The sequence below is a fragment of the Mchenga conophoros genome, linkage group LG9 (assembly GCF_057382185.1).
Source record: "Mchenga conophoros isolate Kocher_MC1m ecotype Shallow Benthic linkage group LG9, M_conophoros_male_GT1.1, whole genome shotgun sequence".
NCBI lineage: Eukaryota > Metazoa > Chordata > Actinopteri > Cichliformes > Cichlidae > Mchenga > Mchenga conophoros.
In genome coordinates this window covers 20,459,358-20,486,791 of record NC_140534.1, presented here as the reverse complement: position 1 = coordinate 20,486,791, position 27,434 = coordinate 20,459,358, and the positions used below count along the sequence as shown (strand labels likewise).

General features: G+C 43.0%; 2 protein-coding genes across 6 annotated transcripts in view; one reads left to right on the top strand and one right to left on the bottom strand.

The window, feature by feature from the left end:
• The window catches only part of gli3 (GLI family zinc finger 3), a 96,286-nt gene extending 84,974 nt beyond the window's left edge, over positions 1–11,312 (top strand). Inside the window, exons 11-15 of the mRNA XM_085286851.1 lie at positions 3,703–3,852; positions 3,951–4,115; positions 4,206–4,496; positions 6,368–6,761; positions 7,284–11,312. Of these exons, the coding sequence (XP_085142977.1) occupies positions 3,703–3,852; positions 3,951–4,115; positions 4,206–4,496; positions 6,368–6,761; positions 7,284–9,673 (3,390 nt within the window). The 3' untranslated portion in view covers positions 9,674–11,312. The remainder of the gene's footprint in view (positions 1–3,702; positions 3,853–3,950; positions 4,116–4,205; positions 4,497–6,367; positions 6,762–7,283) is intronic.
• A 1,313-nt stretch (positions 11,313–12,625) lies between these two features.
• Positions 12,626–26,861, bottom strand: prpf4bb (pre-mRNA processing factor 4Bb). Of its 5 annotated transcripts, none has more exons than XM_085286853.1 (19): positions 26,714–26,861; positions 26,064–26,161; positions 24,703–25,972; positions 21,728–23,460; positions 20,456–20,546; positions 19,050–20,182; positions 18,576–18,749; positions 18,179–18,334; positions 17,756–17,837; positions 17,451–17,652; positions 15,719–15,792; positions 15,477–15,567; positions 15,151–15,298; positions 14,913–15,050; positions 14,652–14,805; positions 14,446–14,560; positions 14,205–14,356; positions 13,990–14,076; positions 12,626–13,877 (listed from the first exon to the last, which is right to left on the bottom strand). In XM_085286853.1, the coding sequence occupies exons 4-19, from the start codon at positions 21,784–21,786 to the stop codon at positions 13,674–13,676; spliced, it is 3,060 nt and encodes a 1,019-aa protein (XP_085142979.1). In that variant the 5' UTR covers positions 21,787–23,460; positions 24,703–25,972; positions 26,064–26,161; positions 26,714–26,861; the 3' UTR covers positions 12,626–13,673. The 5 variants fall into 5 exon arrangements, with proteins under 5 accessions (XP_085142979.1, XP_085142980.1, XP_085142981.1 ...); XM_085286854.1 differs by having other exon boundaries at positions 21,728–25,035; positions 25,911–25,972; XM_085286855.1 differs by having other exon boundaries at positions 25,911–25,972.
• Positions 26,862–27,434: the final 573 nt, after the last annotated feature.

Sequence of the window (27,434 nt, the reverse complement as noted above, 5' to 3'; positions counted from 1 at the left end):
GTTTAAGCGCTCTCGGTGCCGCCGATAAGATAAACATCAGATCTGTGCAATTTGGCTCACTTATCTGGCCTACCCAGTCAGCAAAAGCGAGGCGGGCGTCAATTTTCGTTTGCTGTATTTATTTCATTTATTACATTTCAACTCTTTTGTACCTCTCCCATCTCACTCTCCCCTCAGCTACACATTCTTTTGCTTCCCCATTTTTTTTTTTTTTTGAGGGTGGGGGTGACACAAACCTCTCCCTCTCTCATTTTCTCTTTCATTTTCTCTGCCTCCCCTCTTTCCCCCTCAGAGGGAGTACTTTTAAAGATAAGGCCTGGTGGCTTCTTTAATGTCTCTCTTGAAGTAGGCTTTTTTCGCTGGGGTTTGTCGCCGGAGATGTGAACCCCACACTCCCAAAATTCCCTAATATGGCCTTGCTGAACAATCTTTTATTTTTTCATTGATCTATTACCGATCCTTCACCAATGAGAAGTCTAAAATCAAACTCTACCTTGTTGCCGCAATTTAACACTGAAAAGATGTTGAAAAAAGTGGCTTTAAGGTACTTGCATATAATGCAGTTTTACTCGATGATTCATTTTTTTACCCTTCAGCTTTTTTCCCTATTCAAAGCCTGTTTATTTTAGAATTACGTGAAAAAAATAGGTGATGCTGGATATCAGTACTTAAACCAATTGTGGCTTCTGAATTATTTCTCTCTCAGTATTGCAGGCAGGCACAAATAGCAGGCTTGTTTTGGAAGATATGACAGACTTTAAACTGGGGTGTCTGAAGAAGTTGGTGGTCTGCATGCGTGCAATTTTTTTTTTTTTGAGCTAATAAAGCCTTTTGCATCCTCCAGAGCCTACTGTTATGTTCCAGGTCAGCTTCATAGGTGGCGCTGTGATGTCCTTGTTCTTAGATGGGGAGCTGCCTTTGGTCAGCCGGTGTGCACCCTCGCTGAGGTGACTGCTGCGCGCCTCCCCAGTGTTAAAGGGAGATAAACGCAGGCGCAGTCTGAAGGCAGTCCCCCACACACCCTCTCCCGCCTGCTGGCGCAGGCCTTTAATTGGTAAAATGCTGATTTTTTTTGATCAGGAGAAGGATTAGGCCCCTTATCTGTCTAGAGTATCATACTCTAAGATGAAAAGAGTGTGCTGAATTACACATGCCAAATCTGGCTCCCTCCCTTCCTTCACTCACTCATTCCCACCCCCCTCACTTCCCATTTACTTCCTCCCTCCTTCCCTCCCTTCTTTGCCTTTTTCGTTCTCGCTCCCCCCCCCCTCTTTACACAATGCACTTCACCAACTGACATCACAAAGGAACATATGATTTATTAGGCGGCGCTTGATAAAGCTAAACGGTGTTGCGGGTCCCACAGCTTAGTGAAATTGCCTTGTAAACAGGCCCTCTTTTCATGCACGCATGCATTCTAATGCGTGGAGGCTATGTCCCAGAGAGGGTTTGATAAGGAGACATGGAGATGGATACTGAAGTGGGGAACGGCAAAAAATGCAAGGAAAAAAAAAAGAGAGAGTGGCTTGATCCTGTGTTTTAGTAATGCATATAAGACATGAGCATTTGAGTATTTTATGGAAACAAATCATGCTTTTTTAATTTATTTTATTTTATATATATATTAGTTATTTTACATATTTTGTTTACATGAATTGGAGTGTAAAGCAATTGTGTATTTTCGGGTTATTTATGTTTATTTTAAACAGTTGTTTGAACCAAACAAGGATATGGACCAAGAAAACAGTGCCTGCACCTCTGTGTGTGTGCGCGTGCACCTCATATGTCACAGACGGCTTCACTGTCCCCTGTGTCCGTGTCCCTTGCGTTCCCCGTTGTGCGACTCCCTCCTAAATCCATCTTGGTGGCGTTTTTACAGTTGTTGGCCGATAAGCTGGCAGGGGGAAGATGAATAACCTGCCGCGCCGGCGCTATCAGCACCTGTTTGTCGATTTAGCCGGCCAACGGGGCCTGTCTGCTCAGCATGGAGATTATTGATTCAATAAGAATTGCCATTAGATCTTGCCATTAGGTTTCTCGGCGGCCCTTCTCCCCCGTGCTGCCTGTCCCCCTTTTTGTCAGCCCGGAGGCTCATGCATCACGCCCGTCAACGACCTCCTTCGTTTTGTACAAACAGAGTGTGACTGCGTATCCATCCGTGTGTGCGAGCGCGCACTGCGCCGTGCCATCCACCGGCATGATCCAGCGCCGCGGCCCTTCTCCTCATCGCTCTCAGCCGGCTGATATTGAACGCTGGTCACAACAGACCGATCGCTTGCCACCGGGGTTCCCTCACGGAGAGGAAGAAAAAGAGAAGACGAGTCAGGTTTTTCCGAAGCTCGGACCAAGGTGGGGGAGAAGATCAATCTTGGGGAAACTTCGCTAACGTCCATGGTCAATCAGGCTCCAATCATTTCCCCTGGAATTAGTCTTGTTTTGTCACTTTAAAATTAAAAACTGTCAAGTGAGAATAATGGCGGTTCCTTGCCGATATATTAGTGTCAATTTTACTCTTTGCTTTTGCGCTCTGCTGTTACTGTTTTCACTCATTTGTTGATACTCATCCTTTAGTATTGCTGGGAAGGGAAAGGCTTGGGGTCAGAATAAAAGAATGATTTTAAGAAGCGCGGCGTCTCTCTGATGTCATGGTCATGCTTGCGCTTGGGGTCATGATCTAGCCAGTGAGCGAGGAACTGAGAAGGTACAAAGATGACATTGTCAGGGCAGCTTCATGCCTGGAGGGTAAATGACCCTGGGTACTTTATCTGCTTTGGTCCTGCATGTTTTATAGCTCGACAATCTTGGATTTCCCAGAGATTTAAGAGCGTTCAAAGTCAAGTATGTATTCATCTCCCTTCCTCTGTCCCTCCTCGTTCACCCTAAAGGTATAAAGAGTCCTCTCTGCTGCTCAGGAATGTAATAATAGTGGTTTCTTTCAGTCAGGATATTGTCTGTCTCTGTGGGTTTAAATTGCTCTCGGATAGACACTTCAGAGGCCACCACACACTGTTGTCTCTGAAAGAGAGCCAGATGTTGACTTCTTCCCCAGAGCGTCTACATCTTCACATCCCCCCCGCCTCGCCTTTTCTCTTTCATTCCTCTGTAACTTAGGCCACTTATCCCATTTTAGAAGACAGTTTGTGAGGAAAAAGAAAAAAAATGGAGTAAAAGGGAAGAGAGAAGGGGATGGAGCAAGGGAAAGGTGGTACTTGCAGATATAATGCTTGGCTGGAGTTGTAAAGCTCTCGCATTTCAAACGCCTCGACTGAACTTTTGATTTCTTTCCCTATCCCCTCACCTCGCTCCCACCTCCCCCGTCTTCCTAAGCCTCAGATTGGAAGTTGCCACGGCAGCACAACTGTCAGCACTTGTCATGGAGGGGCGCGAGCCCAGTGTGATGCGAAGTGACAGGGTTTTATTTGAAAATCCCGTTCAGATCGGACACCGAGACTCACACGTCTGCCTTTTCTTTGCCTGCTTTTATGCAGATTTCAATACACTGTGAAAAAGAGAAAGACTGTAGAGGAAGGAGACTGAAGAAATTAAATGGAGATTTGCCAAAGGAAATATTATATTTCCCCCTATGTGTTGCAGAGGGGAAAAAAATTGCTCAAGCTGAAAAACAAATACGCTCGACGCAAAGTGACGTTCCACTTCTCATGAGAGCGGTCCCGTTTTAAATTCTCTCATCTTCTTTTGCAGCACATCAACAATGACCACATCCACGGAGAGAAGAAGGAGTTTGTGTGCCGGTGGGAGGAATGCTCTCGAGAGCAGAAGCCCTTCAAGGCACAGTACATGCTGGTGGTCCACATGCGCAGGCATACCGGGGAAAAACCGCACAAGTGCACAGTAAGGGACGCTCAGATAGACTCAGCTGATGTCACATTATTGCGACGTTTGTGGTAAAAGAATGTGATGTGTGAGTGAAACTGTCTTCGTCTCCTCAGTTTGAAGGCTGCACCAAGGCCTACTCTCGTCTGGAAAACCTGAAGACTCACTTACGCTCCCACACCGGAGAGAAACCGTACGTGTGTGAACACGAAGGCTGCAACAAGGCTTTCTCCAATGCATCAGACCGGGCGAAACATCAGAATCGAACACACTCAAATGAGGTGCCAACAGGTTCTTTCACACATTCAACATGCCAAAAAAAACAAAGAAAAACAAACAAACTCAATGTTCGTCTCTCGTCTCTCTCTTAGAAACCGTATGTGTGTAAAATCCCGGGATGCACAAAACGCTACACAGATCCAAGCTCCTTACGGAAGCATGTTAAGACGGTACACGGGCCGGAGGCGCACATTACCAAGAAACAGCGGGGCGATTACCCGCGCCCGCCGCCCCAGCCCCGGGAGCCTGGGGGGAACGGCCAGGGTCGCTCGCCAGGGCAACTTCCGCTGGGCGGGTATACGGACCAAAGGGAGTACAACCACTCTACCTCAAAACAGGACGATTGTCTGCAGGTCAAGTCTGTCAAGACAGAGAAGCCCATGGTAAGACTTCAGCTTTTGTATCCTTCTTGCCGACTCGCATGTGTTTAACTTCATTTTGATTCCTGCACTTTAACTTTCTAACATTCTGACTACTATTTACTTAAACTTAGTGAATGAATGCCTAGTATTTAGGTTTGATGTAGCATTTAATAGGGGCCATGCACGTTTAACACCATAATCTTCTAATGAGTACATGTTTCCTTCTATCCAATGCTTCGGCATTTCTCTCCTTGCCTTTCTAAGGACAGTGGGTAATCAGGTGAGATAGGTATCACTTTATATTTTATTTGTAAAATATTCTCATGTTCTTTGCTCATCGTCCTATTTCCCATCAAACGTTTAACATCCTGTCACAACTGCTCCACTTGTTGACTTTAAAACATGCCAGATGGGTTCCCATTCCTGGTTTCTCTCATCCCTTAAATTCATAAAAAGACTGTTGTTCTTATTGCATTGTACGACACTTTGATATTGACCAAAGACATTGTGTTACTATAAGCTGAGAGCATGCCTTTGGGGAGAACTGCAAGGGCACTGAAAGTAAGCTTGATACTGCTCAGGGCTGCACTGTGCAGCCAAACTTAATCACTAGTAAACAGGATCAAAAGCACTAAACACTATTTCAACTTGATGCCAAAAAAAAGGATCTCATTATTCCCATCTGCAATGTAATCTGTAACATTCCATTAAATAAAATCAAAAAACAGTAGCTCAAAAAGATATTTGACTATTTTATCCAGATGTGGTCATATGAGAGGAGTTTTTGATTCGACCTCTGTTACAAAAAAGATGCTTGGTGATCCACAGACTATGTGATTTCTGTTCCATGTGTACAATACTCGTCTGCTTCTCATGCAGCACCACAGCTGAGCAGACCGTGTTAGGGTCCAGTAGATGTGGTCACAAGTATTCTAATAGATTTCTGAACAGAAAATAAACAATGACTCAGTGATGTTCTGTTTTCAATATACGTCTAACATTTTGCATCTGTACAACTATCGGCTAATATATACAAAAGTCTTAAGTTTCCTCTAATTTTTTTTATATTTTTCTATGGAAGTGAAAATAGGTGCATGTAAACATGGAAATACAGTATACAGGGCAAAAACAGACCACAGATATTCTTCAACACAACCTGAACTCTCTCAGGTAATTTTCCAGACTTCTTGAAGAGCATTCAAGGCTCGTCTTTGAATGTTGGTTTCCTTTTGTCCCATTCACTTACAACATGCTGCATTGGCAGTGTGTTTTTCAGTCACTGGCATGCGGAACAATGAAACAGTTACCAAGCAGATGCTTTCCAGATGTTATTGCGTGGTCAAAGAAAATCTGATGGTACTTTTCTGTATACTTTCTTGTACTGTTTTTTTAGAACTGGCACATTTTCTTTTATCCTGCACACCATGCTGAGATATGCTGATATAAGTTTTTGCCTAATAGCTCTTTAGGAATCAACTTGTTGGGGGCAAAAATGCTTTTTTATACAAATATACAAGACTTTTGCACAGTACTATAGACAGTGGAGATTTTATACACTGAAAGTTTTTAGGTTGTATGACTTAAGGTCCAACTTTCTATAGACTTAAATAAACTAAAGGTTTTTTTCCCCAAAAGATTAAAAGTAACTTTCACACAATCATTACACACACACACGACTACAGTTGTGTTTCATAATGGTTCGTTTTCATGAATAATGATCATTGTCCAACATTTTAGAGTGCATGCTCATTTGTTATCATTTGTAACGCTTTATATCTTCACCTGTGTAACCTGGAGTCATTGTTTCTAACTATTTAACTAATATATTGATTTTTTTCCTCACTTCTCTTCTCCTATTCTTATTCTTCTCTTTCTTTCCTGGCGTGCATCAGACGTCTCAGCCAAGCCCTGGCGGTCAGTCTACATGCAGCAGTGACCAGTCCCCCATCAGCACCTATCCCAGCAGTGGAGTCCAGCTTGCTGTGAGCGCCGGACGCTCGCCAGGGGAGGGGCTGGAGGAGGACGAAGAGAAAGAGGAAAACGAAGAGGAAGTAGAGGAGGAGTGTGAGGGTGAGCCAGCCCCCATCATGGACTCCACTGTCTCCACAGCTACCGCAGCCATGCTGACCCTCCAGGCGAGGCGAAGTATCGGCCGCCCTCTGCGATGGATGGAGCACATCAAGATGGAGAGGCTGAAGCAGGTGAATGGAGCGCTGCCCAGGCTGGGGCCCCTGTCCCCTACACCGCCCCCCAAAGCTTCTGCAGTACCCAACATGTTGGGGAAGGGTAAGGGAAACTTTTACATTTTTAAATGTCATTTTGTCCATTTTATTTGAAGCTCAAATGGGATTGTGAAGATTAAAAAACCCCTCTTATAATGGAATGGTTTAAAGACATGGTAGTTAAAAAGCACCTGTAAACAGAATTCACACCTCACCATGACCGTGCACACAAATCACAGAGATAAATTATCCTGAATTTCATCTTCTGGCTGAAGGATTCAGGCAAAACAAATGCTTAAAATTTACTGTTCTGCTGGAAAATGGTATCAAGACCATATCAAGCTGTAAATCATATCGGAGAGAATAGCATGTAATGTGATGTTTCATGGCCCAACTGCTGCCAGTTGTCTGTGGTAACATCTGTTTGAAAGATCTCTCCACACTTACATTTAACTTATTTGGCTTCTTCTCATCATCTTTGACTAATATCCCGTTTTCACCACACTTTTCCCCCCCCTCCCCTCGTTTCTCTTTATCGTGTCCAAACTTTTCTCATTCCCATCTCTTTGTCTGCGTGTCTCCCCAGGAACCTGTCTGGGCAGGCAGTGGGGGGTGTCTGCCCCTCAGCCACCTGCTCATGCTGAGCTGGGCAGCACAGAGCTAACAGTGCTCAACTTGCTCAGAGACCGGCGTGACAGCAGCGGCAGCGCCACCAGTTCAGCCTACCTGAGCAGCAGCCGGCGCTCCTCCGGCATCTCCCCCTGCTTCTCCAGCCGTCGCTCTAGCCAGGCTTCCCAGAGCGAGGGCACGGCAGCAGCCGCCCACCACCGCCGCCACCACAACCTCAGTTCCACCGACTCTTACGACCCCATCTCCACCGATGCCTCCCGTCGGTCCAGTGAAGCTAGCCAGTATGGAGGTGGGGTGGGAGGAGGGGGTGGAGGGGTGTTCTCAGTTGGGGGCTGTGGAGGTGGGGGAGTAGTAGGCATTGGGGGAGGAGGAGGGGGATCACGAGGGATGCTCAATTTAACCCCAGCCCAGCACTATCACCTTAAAGCCAAGTATGCAGCAGCAACAGGTGGCCCGCCTCCTACGCCTCTACCCAACATGGAGCGCATGAGCTTGAAGACCCGCATGGCCATGATGGATGAGGGTGGTAGCAACCACTGTTTGCCACCTCTAGTCAGGCCACCTCGCTGCAGTGACGCCACCAGTGGGTACAGCAATGGCTACACGGGACATGCAGGTAATAGGAGGAGGGTCTTCTACCCTGGTGAGGGACCACTGAGTGGAAACCGGAGGGCTAGCGACCCAGTGCGGACGCAGGCTCCTGAAACTTGTAGTTTCCCTCCGGTGCAGCGCTTCAGCAGCCTTAATAACCTCCACCCTCTTCCGCCTCTTGCTCTGCACTGTACGCCTGAGTCTCGAAATTTGAACCTACAGAACTACACGCGCTCAGAAGGCAACCTGCACAGAGGCCTGCAGCACTCACCATACACCCCTAGCATTGCGGAACAAGCGGCCTTAGAAGCTCTGGCAATGGAGGACAATGGGGAGGCTGAGCTGTTGCTTGGGGATGAGGATATATTACCAGATGATCTGGTGCAGTATCTCCACTCCCAAGTTCAGTTGGACAATGGCTCCCACATGCACAATGAGGACCAAATAGCTTCTAGCCAAAGGGACACCTCCCACCTATCTATGGAGGAGATAGACCAGATCCAAACTCCGGGGTCAAATACGGCCTTCCCTGGGTCCCATAGTCTTCAGCAGCAGCAGCAACAGTTACGAGAGAGGAAGAGCCCCAGTAAACTTCCCATCCAATGGAATGAAGTGAGCTCTGGGAGTGCTGACAAGTGTCCTCCAAGGGATCAAAACCACCATTCGCAGTGTAGAAGGTGGCCTAGCACAGAACACGGGCCTGTGTCTGCACCTTTTGGCAGGTTTGGAAACATGGTTATTCAGCAGCAAGTACCCGTTGATTTCCAGAACAGTTGCGCCCAAGCTAATCAGTCTCAAAGTGCTTGCTGCGTAAACCCTGGAGTGAAGCTAGAGACATCACCTAACTCCTGCTTGGAAATGAGAGGTACTGGTCAAAACTCTACAAACAACTTTAATAGGTCTAATTTTACACAGATCAGCAATGGACCTTTTCCCCAGGGCTTCAGAGAGCAGGCCTCCAACGGATTTCAAAAACAGAGCCACTTCCATCAGAAGCACAACAGCAGCTCTTGCCAGGTAGGAAACAACCTAATCCTTAGCAGAGCCTCCATGGATTACCTCCCCAGCCTCTCCCAGGGGTCTGCTCTTCATCACAATCGCCCGGTACATGTTCCTCATCCACCAATCAACAGGAACTTGGGCAGAACCCAGCAATACCTCAGTCCCGGGAGCACCAATGAAAACGAATCTTGCGTCACTCAACAAGCACAACTGCAGAGGAGTGGCGAGAGCTGCTCCCTTGCGAATCAAGTTTCTGGGCTGAAGCTGGAGTCCCAGGATCATGGATACTTAGAGCAGGGCTTTGTTGACTGCCCCTCTTACGAACCAGCAGATCATAAGACCTCCACATTCCATGTTCTGGAAGATCAGTGCTTGTTGGACTCCATAGCTGCATCTGAGGGACAAGGTGGTGGAAGCGGCAACGGGGTTTCGGTTGCTCTTCTCTCCCCTGGTGCAGATCAGGTGACCAGCACAGTGGACGGTAGTGTTCCCGGTGTATTAGATGAAGGGGTAAGTCTGGACTTCGGTGCCATGCTGGAGGATGGCTATGACCAGGGCAGCTTGGTCTCAGGAGCGTTGAGTCCCTCCGTCTTCCAGGGTCTGTCCAGGACCTCCTCACGCCTCACCACCCCTCGGGCATCTGCTGCCTTCCACAGTGTGGTCCCTGGCCTAAACAACATGGCCATCGGAGATATGAGCTCTCTCCTCACCACCCTTGCTGAGGAGAGCAAGTTCTTGGCTATAATACAGTAGCTGCTCTCTGCTTTCTCCTCCCGTAGAAAAATAAAGGAAAAGGAAGAGGAAAAACTCTGGTGTATGTGAAGACAAAGTTAAAAGCGGTAATTATGAGAACTTTATGTACTTAGAAGTGTTCTGAAACAGGCAGTTGCCAAGCCCTTGCTTTTTTATTTTGTAAAAATGTCATCCTACAAAGAAACGGGATGTGTCAAAAATTGTGTATAAATAAATAGTTATATTCCTTTTCTGGAATGAAGGCTATTTTTGGAAGCCCTTCTCTTTGTAAAACTACGTGATGGTGAGCAAAAGCTCACGCCCTTGAATCAGTATTCTGTGTATTGTTACTGTTTTTGCTGTACGCCCTGTCGGTAAAAAAATAAATAAAATAAATGCATGTACTCAAGTGAAACATTTAACACTGTCTATACGAGTGCATAGACTAGCCCACGTGCCCACGTATCAGTCGTGCACCGCTCCCACTGGTACAAAGCAGATGAATCCATTGTCATCATAGGAAGTGAGACACGGGTCATGAATTCAACAGGCCCCGAAAGCAACTTTATATATCATAGGTTTTAACAAGTGGTATATTTACATTTGTTGTTACGTTTTTGTTTGTACGTTCCTTTTGCGAAGCTGTAAATGTTTCAGTGCTTCTACCAAGTTTTGCCAAGTGGTGTTTTTCCTCGACACGGTATCAAGTCCAAAACGCGGACCACACATCCGAGTCTTCAAGGCGCCGTAGATTGTTGTCTACTTAATATCTAAATGGCTTGATTTTGTTAGTCTGGTAAGGTACTCACAAGTGTATATAACTGTTTTTATATTCTGTTTGTTTTGTTGACGTTGGATTGCACGGTTGTTCGAAGCTGATGTGTAAATGGACTTTCTCTCCTTGATTTGGTGCTTTTTTTTAAAGAAAAACAAAAGAAATAACAAAAAACGAAAGATGCTTACATGGATTGATTTGAGTACTTTCTATGGTTTTGAATTGTCTTAATAACTGATGGCGGTCCACAGCACACAGCGTTTTCCGCTCCCAATGAAAAGTGCTGTACAGTGACGTGTTTTGTTTTATAGGAAATCATGCGTATCGTTCTCTCCAAAGCTCTTAAATTCAGAATGTGTACTGCCATTAAGTATTGCAGTGACTTTGTCAACAGTGTTAGTATTGCCTTGCAGTCTTGTGTGACTGCACACAGAATATCGAGTAGTTTACCTTTTACTCTGCATCAAAGCGGTGAGGTACAAACTGTTTTATTGTTTTTTGGTACTTTTTTGGTCATTTTTGTAGCTGTGCATTGATGGTGTTTACTTTCTTTGGTTTTGTTGTGTGTTTTTTTTTTCTTCTTCATTTTTTCAAAGAAGTAGAAATCATTTCCCTTTGAAAGAAGGAAATTTCAGAGGTATGTGCCTTATATGTATCTGCCTGTCAGAAAAGAAAGAGATCACTGCCAATCTTCCATTGTGAATTATGAAAAGAATAAAAAGTAAACATGTAAAGTGTCTTGTGGGGTCTGAAAAAAAGAGAAAAATCACAGAACATTTATATAAGAAAAGTCTGGATATCAGAAAAGTTGAGATTTGCGAAATGCATTCTACTTTTCTTTTTTTTTTCCGTTGTTGTTTTCACATTTATTGTGCTTTTATATATATATATATATATATATATATATATATATATATATATATTGTAAATACATTACTCATGCTGTAGTTTTAGCAGAGGAACTAGGGCAGGGGATATCCTGGGCCAATACAGAACTGACTTTGATAGCAGGGATTCCCAGGCCCTGGGCAGAGGCCAGGCAGATCTGGCTCAGAGCGGAGCTTCAAGTGCCCAGCGCTGCCCCTCTGCCAGAAGAGCCACTTTGCTCTTTTATAACTGACTACAAATGTTTGTATGGTTTTAATAAAAATGGAAATTATATTTTAAGTGTCTTCCCTTCTTTATACTGCGGTTTTGATATTATATGAAACATATTGCTTTGAACTCTGTGCCTGTTTTCATAAAGACACAAACCCAAGATAAGAAACCGAGCTACTTCAGCAACTCTGCACACATCCACCTCAATTTACTATAAATCAAAGTCACTAAAAGGAACAATATTGTGCAAGTTTATTTAAAAAAAAGAAGAAAAAGACTGCAAGATACAAAATAAAATAGTCTGATGCTACTTCAGACTACTGTGTGGAAATATTCTGCCATTAAAAGTAAACACAATGTTCCAACATGAGTAAATTCATTTAGAGAAGCGCGAGTGTTCCTGATGCCCTCTTTTCAACAGAGACTACACTGTAAGGTTGGAGCTCATGAAGTTGATGGATATAAATTACATGTTTGGTTACATATTCACATTAAAAGCAGTCACGTCCTCATCTATGTTGAGATTAAAGCCAGCAGGTCTATAGCCCACGTCTATTTACAGGCCATCAGCTCCAATCAGAAGTCCTTTTAGTGTGAGCACAGTGAGATCTTGCATCACTTCCACCCCCCCCCTCTCTCCCCGCCTGACTTTCCAGAGCGAGAAAAAAAAAAATCGGAGTCTTTTCTAAGCGAGACTCCCATTATGCTTTTAAGGAGCTCGACACAAGTGCAATCATACAACGAGAACGAAGGCTACGGTTAGACTGCGGAGAGGGAGAGCAAGAGACCTTTAAATTGTTCCAATGGGATACAAGATGGAGCGCTTTTACTTTTGATGCTCAGAGGCTGCGGCTGTCTCAACAATTTTTTCCTTCCCTCTCAAAAAAAAAAAAAAAAAGGAAGCTTGCCACCTTTTCCAACACCCCCTTTGCATCCTTAAGAGTTCACTTAGCGGAGACGGAGGATCCTGTGAAGTAAGACACCCCCCCCCCCCTCTCCATTCTCAATTCTGTTCATGCATCTCTACACCAGAAAAGCCATTAAAATTATGGATAAACAAGCTGAACAGTGCTACGTCACATTCAAATGAAGAAAGGGTGTTTGGTATACAATAGGAAACATTTTATTACTAAAAACTTCTTATACTGAAGGTGCTCTTTCAGCAGCGTTTCCACAACTATTCTTTATTGAAATCACAAGATTTTTTTTTTTTTAACCACTTACTTGAAACAAAACAAATCATACATGAAATGACAGTAACTATGGACTATATACAACAGTGGAAGAGAGGTGGGGTTGGCTTCAATCGGCCAGCATTGTTTGGTGTTTTAACACACTAGGCTCGTACAGGAGGCACTTGAATGTGAGAGCCTTAAGAGCCACGACCTAGCCAGAGTGCTGGAGGGAGAGGAAGGTTAAAAATGGAATCGACCGGCAACAGAAAACAATGACTACCTGCTTTAAAAATTAAGAAAAAACAAAACAAAAACTTTTTGTAAGGAGTCCATAATATGCATCTATTCCTTCAGCTCAGACCTCGAGACCCGAGGACTGGTTAGTGGTGGAGCGGGGAGGTTGTCGTCGTCACATGTGGGACACTGATGCACATACAGAGCATTTTTACAGGCCTGCACCACGCAAATCTATAGCACAAAGGGTGCACATTCAAAAGCATGCATCGCCCCACAATGAGCAATGTGGTTATAAAAGAGGAAAGGTGTGTTTATGTTAGGACGTCTGCAACTACGACAAAATTCAACTGTCTGCTGCTCGAGATTGTTAATGCAATAGACATACACAGTATTTACAGGAATCATATTTTTCTTTTAAACATCTGTTTCTCCGATGCCAGTTAAATTAAAAAAAGAAACTGTAACTCATTGGATATCAGGGAAAAGTTTACAGTGACAATTGAAGAAAAAAAAAACAAACCTATGTTTTCAAGAATGGCTACCATTTCAATGATCTATTTACAATAAAACACAATTATGCATCCATAAACAAAATGAAGCTGAGGACGAAAAAAAAAAAATCCATGACATTCTGAACAGTCTGTGAGTTGTCTGCCTCACTGCAGAGTTCCCGTCAGAGCAGGTTTAGTGGTTGGCTCTGTCTGTGTTGCTCTGGGAGTGTATGGTGTTCAGCATTTCAGATCTTCTCCTGGATAAAGGGGTGCTGCAGAGCCTGGTTGATACTGATGCGCTTGGCTGGGTCCAGCATCAGCGTTCCATCCAGCAGGTCCTTCAGCTGCATTACCTTCTTCCTCTGGTCCTCAGGCAGCCGCTGGCCTCCTATCATGTCTGCCAGCAGGTCTTTGGTGGGGTTGATGGTGCTCATCACTGTCACCTTCTCCTAAAGGCGTTGAGCAACAAAAATATAAAACTTTTAAAACTGCTATTAAAATAGAGGGACATGTAAAAAAAAAAGAAAAAGAATGGTTTAGAGGCAAGAAAGAACACCTTACCCTTTCAGTCACTTTGTCTACTTCAATGTACAAGAAGTTCAAATTCTGATCGAAGTGCTGGTCTTTGAACAATCCTTTACGGATCATCTGTGGAAAGAATCCAAAACATTGCATCAGTCTTCTTGAACAGTGCACAGTAGAGCAACACATCTCCCTTCATCTAGAAAAGGGGAAACAATCACTAAAGGAACTGAAATTATATGATGCAATTTCACCTTGTTGGGCATCTTGCCCTTGAGGTCCATAGCCAGCTTGAGCATGTGATTGTTGGAAGATCCAGGAAGCAGGATTTTGCCTGTGTAAAGCTCGTACAGAGTGCAGCCGACGGACCACATGTCGATGCCATAGTCGTACGGCTTTCCTATGACTGAGGAAGAAATTATGAGCAAACTTCAAATTTAAAACGAGCCGATTAATGGTGAATATTTAAAGAAAAGAATAAATAGTGGTACTTACTAATTTCTGGAGCCCTGTAAAATCTGCTGACCAGATATGGTGTGATGTCATTGTCAGCAACATGTGACGCCGAACCAAAGTCACACAGCTTCAGGATGGTCTTTGACTCGTTCACCTTTTAAAGACATGAATAGAAATCACACGTGGCACAACTACTTTGGTCATTCTGTGAGCCGATTTAAGATGACTGAGCATTTGAGTCATACCAGGATATTATCTGGCTTGATGTCGGCGTGGAGGATGTTGCATCGTTTGAGCAGCTTGAGAGCCAAGAAGAGCTGCTGGCTGTAGGAACGCACAGCTTTGATGTGAAGCCCAACATCTTTACCGTACTTCTTCAGCACCTCTCGCAAATTCATGCTACAAATGAAAAATTTACAAACTCATGAATTATGCTGAGGTAATTGATGAAAAGCACACCTTTCAAAATATGATGAAAATGAATGTGATGTCCTCTCTCTGAGTACCTTAGAGGCTCAAACACCAAACAAAGATGCTGCTTGTGGTAAAAGTGCCTGAAAAGGCGCAGGCAGTGGAACTTGTCATCGGGATCAGCGTCATTCAGCTTCTTGAGGAATTCCAGCTCTTTTAATCCAGTCTTGTGCCTGTTCAAACATACATCTTGTCAGGAGTGAAGCCATTACGGTATTTAAACAGATCAATAACTTTCACATATGAAATGCTGGCATTCATGGGAAGACTCACATGAGCTCGTTGTTTCGGATGATCTTGATTGCCACCTCCTGGCCGGCTCTGGCAGTGTCTCTGGCTCTGATCACATTGCTGAACACACCTTGTCCAGTGTAGCCATACACGTCGTAACGTTTGTCCAGCGTCTCCCCGATGTTCACTCCTAAACAACAACACAATTTACAAATGTGTAAAATGACTGAGACGAAGTCTCTCGTTGCACTTAAAAACAAACTTTGATGTGCGACGAACGCAAACAGGCTACAACCTTCATTCCTGGTGACATTAAACAAGCATAAAATGTCACCTTAACCTACAGTTAACAGAAAGGAAACACTTACGGTAGTAACCCTCAGCATCAGTCCAGTTGTCCCTGAGGTTGGGGTTCTCCTTGAAGTCCTTTCCTACACCTGCTGCTCTCATCCTGGCACTCTGCAGAAACAGCATGAAAAAAAACAGAGGTCAGTAATTCACTGGTGTGCCTCAATAATTTACACTCTTCTGAAGAACGACACAAAGACACAAATTAAAAATAAGTGAAGATTTTAAGATGCCCTACTGAGCTCAGTATTTAAATACTTACGTCAAAGTCTGCAGCAAACATGTCATCTGACTCGGTAAACATGTCTGGAGCTGAAGGCTTCTTCGGGTTAGATCCTGAGACACACAACAACAACAACAACAAATTATACCAGCAAAAGATGAGTTTCTGCTCATTCAGCATGTTGTAAAAAACAGTATATCTGGAACTTGTGTTTGATTCACATACTCTGCAGAGATCAAAACATGCTGCAGGTGGCAGAGACACCAGGCTTTGGATTACAAGCCAGCAACTGAATGAACACATGACAGAAAGAAACAAAATTAAAATCCCTGCATCACAAAACGCTGCATTTCTCACACAAACGAGCCACCAAATACCCTTTTAGACATGTGTACTTCCTGTACTGGACGTTTTTTAACATGCCCCTGTGTTAAAATGAAAATACCAAATTGTTCCAAACTGCAGGGAAGCAATATTAATGCAGCGTCCTAGCTCCAATTTCAAGTAATGTAAAAACGCTTTTTAATCACATTTCACGTTTATAAACTTGATTTGATTCATTTCTGCTGAAGGGACCGTGACAAAACCAAAAGAAAGAAAGAAAAAAAAAACAAAAAACTGAAAAGTGCCATTTTGCTTTCAACAAAAATCACAGCCAGAAAACTGGGAACAGGCTGTCCAAAAGATTGCCATCTCTGACAGAAGGCGCTTTTAACTGTTAGGTTTCATCTCTCCGCCATGCTCACAGAAGACTGTGCTCTTCAGTGATCAAGTGGGCACAGGCAGCGACTCAAATCTCTTTTCAGAAAAATTTCAAAGGCTTAAGTGAGGGGTGGAAGTAAAGGAAGGACAGCGCAGAACAGTCTGTCGTTACCTGGGTCAAGCTGTCTCCTTTTTGCTAAGATAACACATGAAGGCACGTTTGTATTTGGCCTAAAACTGACCATTTTAAACGAGCTCTGTGTTTGTTATGTGTTTTCAGCGGTCACTGGTATTTAAATTTGGATTCTTCCGCTTCATATGCAAAACAAAAAACAAACAGTCGCAAAGACCAAATGCGTTGATTTAAACTGGTGGGAAATGCAATGCATTTCATATGTTAGCTATGGCAGAATCAAAACAATACAGATGGGGTCTCCCACTTTTAATTCATTCATTCTGCCTGTTTAACTTTATAATAAAATTCAGGAGCACATAAAGGAAGAGAGTATACTTTGTAGGATGTCAGGTCAGTATGCAGTGATGTAGTATGGCCAAGGACACATCAAAGAACACGCTGCTAAAAACAAGTGGCTCTAACACACCCAGACCTCCTGCAGTTCAAGCAATCAGACATTACTGTGTCCTGAATGCATTCACTTCTGTGCTTAAGCTGTCCACTTATGCTCAGATCAGCCAAAACACCTGCCAGTGTCAGGTGCGAAAAAGTAGATTTCAACCTCTGCAGTAGTTCTGGAAATAACATTTCAGCTAAAAAACATAAATAAAATACTAATAACAATTAAAAAAAAAAAACTCTCAAAGGCTTCTGCTTGCTCTTATTGTGACAAGCAGGTAATAGGGTAACATACAAGAGTCTTTAAGAGATTCAAGTCCTTCTCCATGCTAACAAGGAGAAGGAAAAGAACATATCTGCATCCTCCTATAATCCATTAGACTATTTTAAAGAGATCCCCTGAATTTGCAGCCAACCAGGATGCTCACAGCTGACAGTGTGGTTCATTCAGTTGGCCTTGTATGCTAACAGTCATCATTCTGATTGGAACATTACCATCTTTCTCCTGGGCGATGAGGTTGTGCTTGGCTTTGATGCTGGCCTCGAAGGTGTTAACGTTCTCGCGCTCGTACTCCTTCACGTCTGCGGCTACTCGCTCCAAGATGTCATCGGGTGAGGGCGAACGGCTACGTGTGCTGCTCTGGGGGCTGCTGGGCTCTGACGTCTGATTGGTGTCCTCGTTCACGATTTTGTACTTCTGTAAAGTGGAAAGAACAGCTGATGTAAGAAGGTCACTCATCAAATCCACTTATAGAAGTTACAAAAATTCCAGACATGAATTAGCGTGGGTATAAACAGACCTGGACGATGGCCATGCGCTGTTGGCGGCGCTGCTCAATGAGAGCTTCTTCATCTATCTCCTCACCATCAAAATCCTCCAAACTGCAAAAACATGCCAGAAATTAAAATTACAAAGGAAACACTTTCCTGTTAACGACTAAGCAACAAATCGTGCCCTGATGCATTAATGTGAAACAGGATATGATATCAGCTACAGATCATGGACGTCCTCAAAGACGAGATGGTAAAAATTGTCTTATTTCTAATCAATATCTACAAATGCTAAGGACTCAACTTTGTTTTGATTCATTAGTGCCAGCATTAATTCACCAAAAGCAGTTGATATGAATGGCTGCAGAGACGTACCACACCGTTTCACAGCAAATTTGAACTCTGTATGGCGAACCCGATCGGATCTTAGTTTTTATATCACTTTTACTTACACTTCTTCCTCTGAGGACTCCTGATCGACTTTCATGCCTTCTGAGAGACTTCCCTTGAACTTGTCTTCATCTCTGTTGCGTCGTCTTCTTTCCCGATCGCGGGACATTGAGCGTCGATACTGTCGGAGTCGACCATATCGGTCTCTCTCCCCAGACCTGTGAGGCACAGACGTGATGACAGGAATCATTATTTACTTCAAAAAGAAAAGAGGGGGGAAAGGTACTAGCAGACAGGGATATAAACAGAATTCATATCTAAACAACTGTTGGACCACCAAAAACTAATTAGAGAAACACAAGAGTTCTCCAGCGACTTTTGAGAACTGCTTTGTTGTGACTTGGGATAATGTCTTCTGTCACATGTAGACAAGTTGAGTGAAAAGTGAGCGGCCATCACCTCCGTCTCAGTGGAGACCTGCTCCGTCTGCGGGGGGAAGAGCGGGAGCGGCGGCGTGGCGATGGGGACCGTCGTCTTAGAGGCGAGCGACTCATCCTGCGGCGAGACGATGATCTCGGACTGGTATCACGCGATCGGTCTCTGCCTGGTCCAACATCTGCCCGAGAGCGCTTCCTGGAAGAACATAAAAAATAATATTTCAAAATCTGTCATAACTTTACTTTTGCGCCTTCAAGACTTTTTTTTCTCCGCAACTTTGGATCAGCATTTAAACTAAGTTAAATATATCATTATCTTCCAGTTTACAAAAAAAAAAATAAATAAATAAATCTTTAGCTTTTATAAATGAACACTCAAATATTTTACATTTTTGCAAACTCACTTTTATTCATCTGAAACTGAAAGACAATTCTGTCATCTGTCACAATCAGCTTATTATGGGAAACGTTGGAAAAGCCAGAGGTGTGCACTAACCTCAGTGGTGACTCCTGTCTCTCAGCATCTCGCCTCCTGACCTCTAGTGAGCGGCTACGGCGTCTCTGGGGCGAGAACCTAGTTCTGGATGGAGAGTGGCTCTGTTTTGATATCCTTTCTGAGGCACTAGCCGAAGGGTAGCGGGCATCTCTATGGCGAGGGGAAGCGCTGCGTTTCCTTGCAGGGCTGTGAGCCCCTCGTCTATGAGGGGAGCGGTTTTCCTTTCCTAAAGAAGTGTCCTTGGATGGTGACTTGGCTGGCCGTTTGTCCCGGTCAGCGTCTGAGCGACTTGGCCGTTCTCGTCCAGGCGATCTGGACCGTCGGCTCACTCTTTCCTGGTTGGGTCTGTCATCCCGCTGCGGAGAGGACCGTTTATCAGTGCGGCCGACTTTCTGCTCTCCCCTGAAGCTGGAAGGAGAGTTGGACTTCCTTCTCTCCTTGGACCTATCAGTGCTGTGTGAACCCTTCCTGTCTTTTGACCTGCTCCTTCCTCGCCCTCTGTCTTTTACACCTGTGTCCTTGGTGCTTTTGGTCACCTTGTCCTGCTTAGACTCCTTGGCTAGCTTGTCTGCAGACTTACTCCGACTACGGCGTTTGGAGCTAGACTTACTGCCCTCTGTTGAGTCCCGTCTAGATTTGCCACTTTTTCCTCTGGGTGATATAGGTTTACCTGAGCTGCCCCTTTGTCGTGGTTCTCCATTTCTGAACCTTGCATCTCCATCCTCTTCAGATCCAGAGTTATACCCCTGAAGGATCAAACCCATGCCAGACTGAACTTTTCCCTCCATCAACTGGCTGTCAAGTTCAGCTTTGATCATGGCCCTCTGTTTCTCCAAATCCTCCAGCAAGGCCCTGTCATCCAGACTTGGATTTCCAGAAGAAGGAGAAGATTCAGCTTTTCTATGAGTAGAGGAGCCAAAGAGGACAGCGGCAGAGGGAGAGGAGCCCTCTTTGCGTTTGTGTTTCCTATGTTTGTGACGATGCTTGCGTTTGCGGTCCTTGTCCTCATCAGAGGCATGTTTGTGCTTTTTGTGCTTACTGCGATGCTTGTGTTTTTTCCGCTTGTGTTTACCGCTACTGCTGTGATGTTTGGACCCCTCCTCTGTCTTCTCGCCATTAGTTTCAGCCTCCTCCTAGGATGTGAACATACCAGGATAACAATCAATTTAGTTGACAGATGATCTCTGTAATTCTTAGTTATGGTGTAAACAGATATAATCTTGTTTTCTTTGAGTTTTTACCACCTAACCAACCTAGACTGTATTCAGAATGACTGATGTAGACAAAAAGTGTTACTAAATTTTGGTAAAAGTTGATCCTACAGCAAGTTATAGTAGCACAGTTTGGTATAGTCTGAGTTTTGTGTTAAAAGAGATGACACCACTTGATGGCATTTAGGTCCTCACATTGTCAAGCCCTACCTCCTCCTCCTCCTCTTCAGATATGTCGCCGCTGTCCTCATTTCCACTTCGTTCATGGCTTTCCAGATCTTGCTTCCTGTTTCAAAAAAAAAATATTTAATTGCTTTAGTGCTAAATTATTTGGCTGACTGAAGTCAAAAGGAAACAAAGGTCTAAAAAATAGACACAACTGTGTCAAATATTGTTTTTGGACTGGTAGTAGGAACACACGGCCATAGCAATGCCTGACCCTGAATGCAACTGATAACATCCCATAAAATGAGACGCACAGAGTTCTGCCATCTGTCCAAAATACTGACAGGTGCTTAAGTTTAAGTGTCTGGGATATAAAACACTATGATAATCAACTAAAAATTTCAGTTACACATCAAATCTTCTTGTGGCACTATTATTTTTCCCCCCTTTAAATCTGGAAAAATAGGAAACTCTGTCCAATTATTATTTCTTTAATACACAATGAAGTGAACACGATTTACAGTAACAAACATCATACAACGTGATCAGTAGTTTTAATTTTAATACATGTACATAAAAAGATCATAAAGATAGCTATTCTTTCCTCGAGGTAACTTGCAGTCATTGTGAACATTTAGTCTAAAATCAGTTCATAGCTTACACAACATTCATTTCCGAGTTTAACCCATCATCGCCCGAAGTGTACCATTTTAGGTAAGCGTAAGGTGTTTAACATCGGGCATACCGGGATTATATAACGTGGTCAGTTTAGCATGAAGCTGTAGAAACACTGATCAGAATCGCTCGTTGATGAGAGAGTGACACTCGGTAAATCCCCGTGTAACCTTCACTTGCTCCCTCTTTCTCCGAGCGAGACCGCCAAGATGATTTTCACTCATTAGCTCTGACATGCTAACCGTCTTTAGCAAAGTTAGTGCTAAGCAGCTACATCCACTGAATAATTTTTGCTATGCTAACTTACATTACATGATAGCTGCTTGGGAGCGAGTACAAACCTTACACTGCGTGTGGCTTAGCAGGTACACTTTATTGAGGCAAATACACACAAACGCGGATGAGGTACACTTCTACATGCTATCACCGAAACTTAGTGCTAGCCGCGCTGAAGAACATTAGCTAGCTAGCCAAGAACGTTAGCCTATCGTGAGCATGCCCCGGCAACAACGTGAACTTGCTACTCCGTTAGCCCCGGCAATGATAACACTTCCCTTCATATTCGACCTGAAAGAGGCCTATAACTTACTGCCACAAACTTTAAGTATCTGTAATTTAATAACTTACACGTGCTCGTTGCCATTATTCATTCTCCTGGACGAGATCTCCATCTCAACGTCGGCCATTTTCCTCAGCTGAGGGGGCTTTTTCTTCTTCGGCTACTTTCTCCACATGGGTACAATGATATCAAAATACTGACACGTTCCTCTGGTGTTTTGGCGGCGCATCGCAGTCAGAATTTGTGCACTGAAGTCTGTTCTTTGTCCACTAGAGTGTGTGCTTGTGTAACTTGAAATTTTCATATTAGCCACTTACGTCTTGATGCATGCTCAATCATCCAGGTAAGTAACGTTTACCTAAGTAAGTGACTTCTTCGAAGAAGTCACTTGGATGAGTGACGAAACGTTTCTCCCACAAAACGCTACGTCCAGATGAACAGAATCAACTTTTGGAGATTAGCCACTTACATTACACACAGACACCCCCTGCCTGAACAACTGCCAAATTAAAATATTTATAAATTTTTGGTAATTATGTCAAATTTTTCACCTACTAAGTATCTCGAAATTTCAAATTATTTCTGAGTGGAAAAAATTGTAATAAGCAATTTGAAATGTAAAATTATTAACCAAAGTTTTTAAGTTGCAAATGTTGAAATTTCGTGTTATTATCTTAAAATGTCGAAATGCTAACGTACAAATGGAAAAATTGCAGAGTAAGATAGTGTTCTGAGATACGCAATTCAAGATATTAAGTGATTAACCAGAAATTTTAAGGTGCGTTACTCTAAATTTATATTTACTGTTTGTGTACTGTATGTGTTGTCCTGTATGTATATTTAAAGCGAGAGAATAGCTCTTTTAGCCAGTGTGACTGTTTTTAATGTGGCTTTTAATGATCTGCTATTTTGTATTATTCACACGTTTGTGCTCACTTGTCTGTATGCAATATAGTATTTGTTTTTTACTTGTTATATTATTATGTGTCGTATTAGCTTTTGCTGCCCTATTGGCCAGGCCTTTCTTGGAAATTAGATTTAAATCTCACCTGGATAAATAAAGGATAATAAAGACAAATGTATAACAAATACCCCACGATGTCCTTGATCTTATTTGAATTTTCGTATTTTTTCTGTATAAATAGATGGGCGACCTGAAGACTTGGATACAGGATTTTAAATGACCACATTGGCTATAGAAAGACTGAAAACATAGTCGTGCAAAGGACATGCTGTTGGAGCCTGTTCGGTCTGCTTTTACCACACGATGGCTCACGGGGTTAATTACAGGTGGATCATCTGTAGTGGTTCATGTGGTTGCTGAAAACCCCTCGTGCGCATCATGATTGCGCACCTCAGTGTGCGCCAATATTCAACAGAATGACACATGAATGATTACAGTTTTATCTCCAGTGCAACATTTTAACAGCAATGATTTTGCGGAAGTTACTTAGTATTATTGTGGTAAAAATAGAACAAGTAAAAGCGTGTCACTGTGTGATACTTGAGTTCTTTGCCTGAACTTCATTGCCTTTTATTTACAGTATCCTCAGGTCATTGGTCAGGTTCTTGTACCTTAGAGGAATGTGCTTTTTGTGTGAGCTTGTTAAGCCACTTAACACTGACCTACGAATCATCCAAACATAAAAAGACACATAGCACAAGGGATGAACCAGTATAGTGCCTACACATGACAGACAACTTAGCAAAGATATTTCCATACATCCTAGCAAACAATACAGAAATGTTCAGCGGTTCAACACTTCTATAAATAGCCTTTTTCTTATGGTAGTCATCAGACCTGGAAAAACAAGAACAAGTCCAGTATCAGAAAGTGGTAATCCTTCTGAAAAGGGGAAAAACAGCATGTGACTCTGAAAGACAGAGTTAAAAAAAAAACACCAAACACCACATCTGCTTTATCGTGTTGCCTCATACAAAATGCAAAATAAGGTCAGACAGATCTGAGACATCATGTTCGCAACACAAAAAGTTGCGAACCGCATGACTTTCACGGATGCAAGCGCATTCAAGGGCTGGGCATTATCCACTTGTGACAGTTTTATATCAAGCAGTAAATTGTGGTATTGTGAGACACCTGTGGCTGCTCCACAACAGTGACGAAGTAATGGAAGCATGAAGACATAACGGCATTAATGCTGACATCCTGGCAGATGGGATGAGATTTTCTGGCAAATGATGATACTGCAGATGGTACTATTATCATCATGTGTTTGATGACATCTTGATTTGTGTATGTTTGAGTACTCTGAGATTTTGTTTACAAGTACAACAAGCATATACCGAAAAATACCCAACGCGACTTGAGTTTTACTGGAACCCCTCTCACGTAAATCCACACTGTATGTACAGAGTATAAACACACAGAGCCTCGGGATGTAACTCACAGCCTGGGCCTTCTGCCGTGCAGCCTATCTCAGATTTATATGGTAAAGTTGCAAGCTGGAGGTCTCACAACTGATTAAAGTCTCTTTCACAGAGACATTAGATATTCCATTAGTTCACAGCCCCATCCCAGTGTGCCCAGTAAATCATGGCAGTATACAGTACGAGGCAAATGTTGTATACTCCATTCTGCCGTGCAATCTAAAGACCAGTCTGTCTTACATTGTATGATTTATGAGGTGTGTAACTACTTATATTGTGTAAAGCTTGAAGTTCTTGCCTAAAATAATTTCTGACACCTGCGTTTCATCAATATCATTTATCTTTTTTTACTGTATTCATTTGACTTAACAAAGCAGCTTAAGAACATTTAGTTTTAAGATACCAGAGTGTCCATAAAACTATGTTGTCAGGCCTTGTTCAGATGCAGGAAACTTTATTTTAACATTTCCTATTTCCTTATTTTAGGTTAAAAATCTGCTTAAATTTTACATCTGTACAACTGTAAATCTAGAATAAATCTGACTTTAATGAGAGCATACAGAACATATAATGTACCGTTTCACTGTTTGGCACAAGTGTCGAATAATAGCAGCAGTAAGCTGTAATGCTAGAAGCATAAGTAATGATTACATACTTTGAGAGAAGGTGCTGATCTCAAGATCCTGTTTCAAGTCGAGAAAGTCCGAAGCGTCCTGGTGATTGCTGCTATATTTCGATCCATACCCATAAATGATGAGACCCTTCCTTCTCTCACTTCAGCCGCTCACAGCAGATGGCCCAGCCCCTCCCTGAGCCTGGTTCTGCCAGAGGTTTCTTCCTGTTAAAAGGGAGTTTTTCCTTCCCACTGTTGCCAAAGTGCTTGCTCATAGGGGGTCATATGATTGTTGGGTTTTTCTCTGTATGTATTATTGTAGGGTTTACCTTACAATATAAAGCGCCATGAGGCAATAGTTGTTGTGATTTCACGCTGTATAAATAAAATTGAATTGAATTGTTAACATGGGTAAAAACTGCACCTTTGCACAGTTATACAATCACTGTGCTTTAAGATCTGCAGCCACATTACTGATGAATGGACATTTCACAAATAAAGGCACACTGACACGGTAGATCTGATTCATGACTGCAACTCGTATTTCCCTGAGAAAAAAACCCCAAGCAGACATTAAGTCTACCTTGACTGTTCAGCTCTCTGCTCGTTGGGCTTTACTGGAGACACAATAAGGACGGAGCCATAAAACATGGGGTCCAACAGATGCTCGCTGAAGACAACCGCAGTCCATTATAGAGCCTGTTAAAGACACTCAGGCAGTTTGCTAACCTGCTGTCACCCTAGCCTTTGCACTCTTCACTGGGTTTTGTCTGCTGCTGCTGCAGACAAAGATAGAGTTATAGCTCAGAATGACTTCCTCAATGTGAAGCTTAGGCAGCTCTTCTAAATAAAAGAAGAACGCCTTCTCCTATCAAGCAGATGTCATTTGTTGCCTGACAGATGTATCCATATTTTTTCTTTCTCGTCTTCTTAACAGTTTTGCTTTACGAGCCTCTTTTGTTTACTTTTCTGAGAGAATAAGGGCTGACAGGCAATTTACAAGGGCAAAGAAGTGGGTTTGGGAGTATGAGCTAAGCATATTCAGTTGATGTTTGCTTTAAAGGATGAGAACAACCAGAAAACCCCCTTCTGAAATCAAAAACAGCTCAGACCAGTTGGGGCAATGGACATTAGGTGTGTTCCACTGTGCACTGCAAATGCCTAATCAGTACTGGGATCTGGAAATCTTGGAATCAGATTTTTTGTGCCGTTTTGGGTGGAGTGCCATTTCCATGGTGTGGGGTGCTTACTTTGCAGTGTTTAGGTGGGTGGCATGTGTCAAAAAGACATCCACATGAATACCAGGAGCCTACTGGATTGAAACAGAAGGAACAGTGTTATTCGTCATTGGTTTCATTTTTAGGTTTATACTAATTTAAATTAAAATCAAGAAAGTCTTGTACCTTCAGCCAGACTGGGCGGTGACTTGAAGTTAATTGTGGACGTTAAGACCATCAGTGTGGGTGCAGGGTGTGGCAGAGAGGAGAATGTCTGTGAAGAGCTAACAAATTAGAAAACAGGAGTTGCAGAAACCCTTAATTTTACTCCTCTCAAGTGCTTAGTTAAGCATAGCTGTAAAATTGCATATGGGTGACAGTCAAAGCCTGTAATGGCGATATTTAAGCAGTGCTGTAGGTCCAACAGCTGCGTCACAAAATAAACAGTGTAAAACCACCCAGGTTACAAAGTGGAACTAGTGTACTGTATCTTATAATACTGCCTAATTCATGTGAATTATTTTGAACCTAAACTTGTATTTATTGGGTGTGATCATCATTTAAAAAGGTTGCAATCACAAGCTCCTTTTCATTAAGGGCGCGTACACGCATTAGATACAACACAGACATGGTAAAACTAAAGTACACCCTCAGATCAATCGATTACACCACGTCATTATTTATTAAACAAAAACCAAGCCAAATGAAGCAGAGCGTGAAAAATAACGTCTTTGTTCACCTCAGGTTGAAGTTACCCAATTTCAAAGCCTTGACAGTTTTTTTATGCCCTCGTTTGCAAAATCTTAGAGCTGACAAATGATGCTCTTTGTTTTTACCGTGTAGTAGTGATGGCCCGCTTGAAGCTGGCGCTCCGGAGCGTGTGTCGAAAAAAACAACACACTGGTTCAGAAGCACTGTGTCGAGGCTTGCTTCGTTTGGCAAAAGTCACGTGACCAGTGACGTCCGAAGCTTCATTACGCACGTAACTGCTTCGGTACCTGATTCAAACAGATATAAGGAAGTGAATCATCCACAGGATTCGTGGAGTGTGTTGATGGTGACAGATAGCGACGAGGTGATCATTCCACTGACAGATATGGAGCCAGCGAGGAAGAGAGGACGTTATGGCGTGTGGGAATATTTTGAGTTGATTTTGCTCAATTCATTTTATCTGCCGAAGTGAAAAACTTGAAATGTCCAAAATCATGTTTTCATAATGTAAATATCATTACAGCATATGACTTTAGGAACACTTCCATGTGAATTAAAGCTGATGAAGACTACAAAAATGTATTTGACACTATACGTACATGACATTGCTACACAGTTTAGAAAATCATTTTGTTTATTGTTTTTAGGTGATAGTCTGCAGGACCCAGGAATACCTGCATATCTACCAGCTTGCAGTGTGGTTCCTGCACTCCACAGCCTCTTCTGTTCCATGCAAGTGGATTTTCTCCAGGGCAGGAGAAACTATTTCTAAGAAAAGAAACAGACTCAGCCAGCGCACAGTAACACTAATCCTCTTGTTAACTGTAAATAACAAAAGGGCTACCT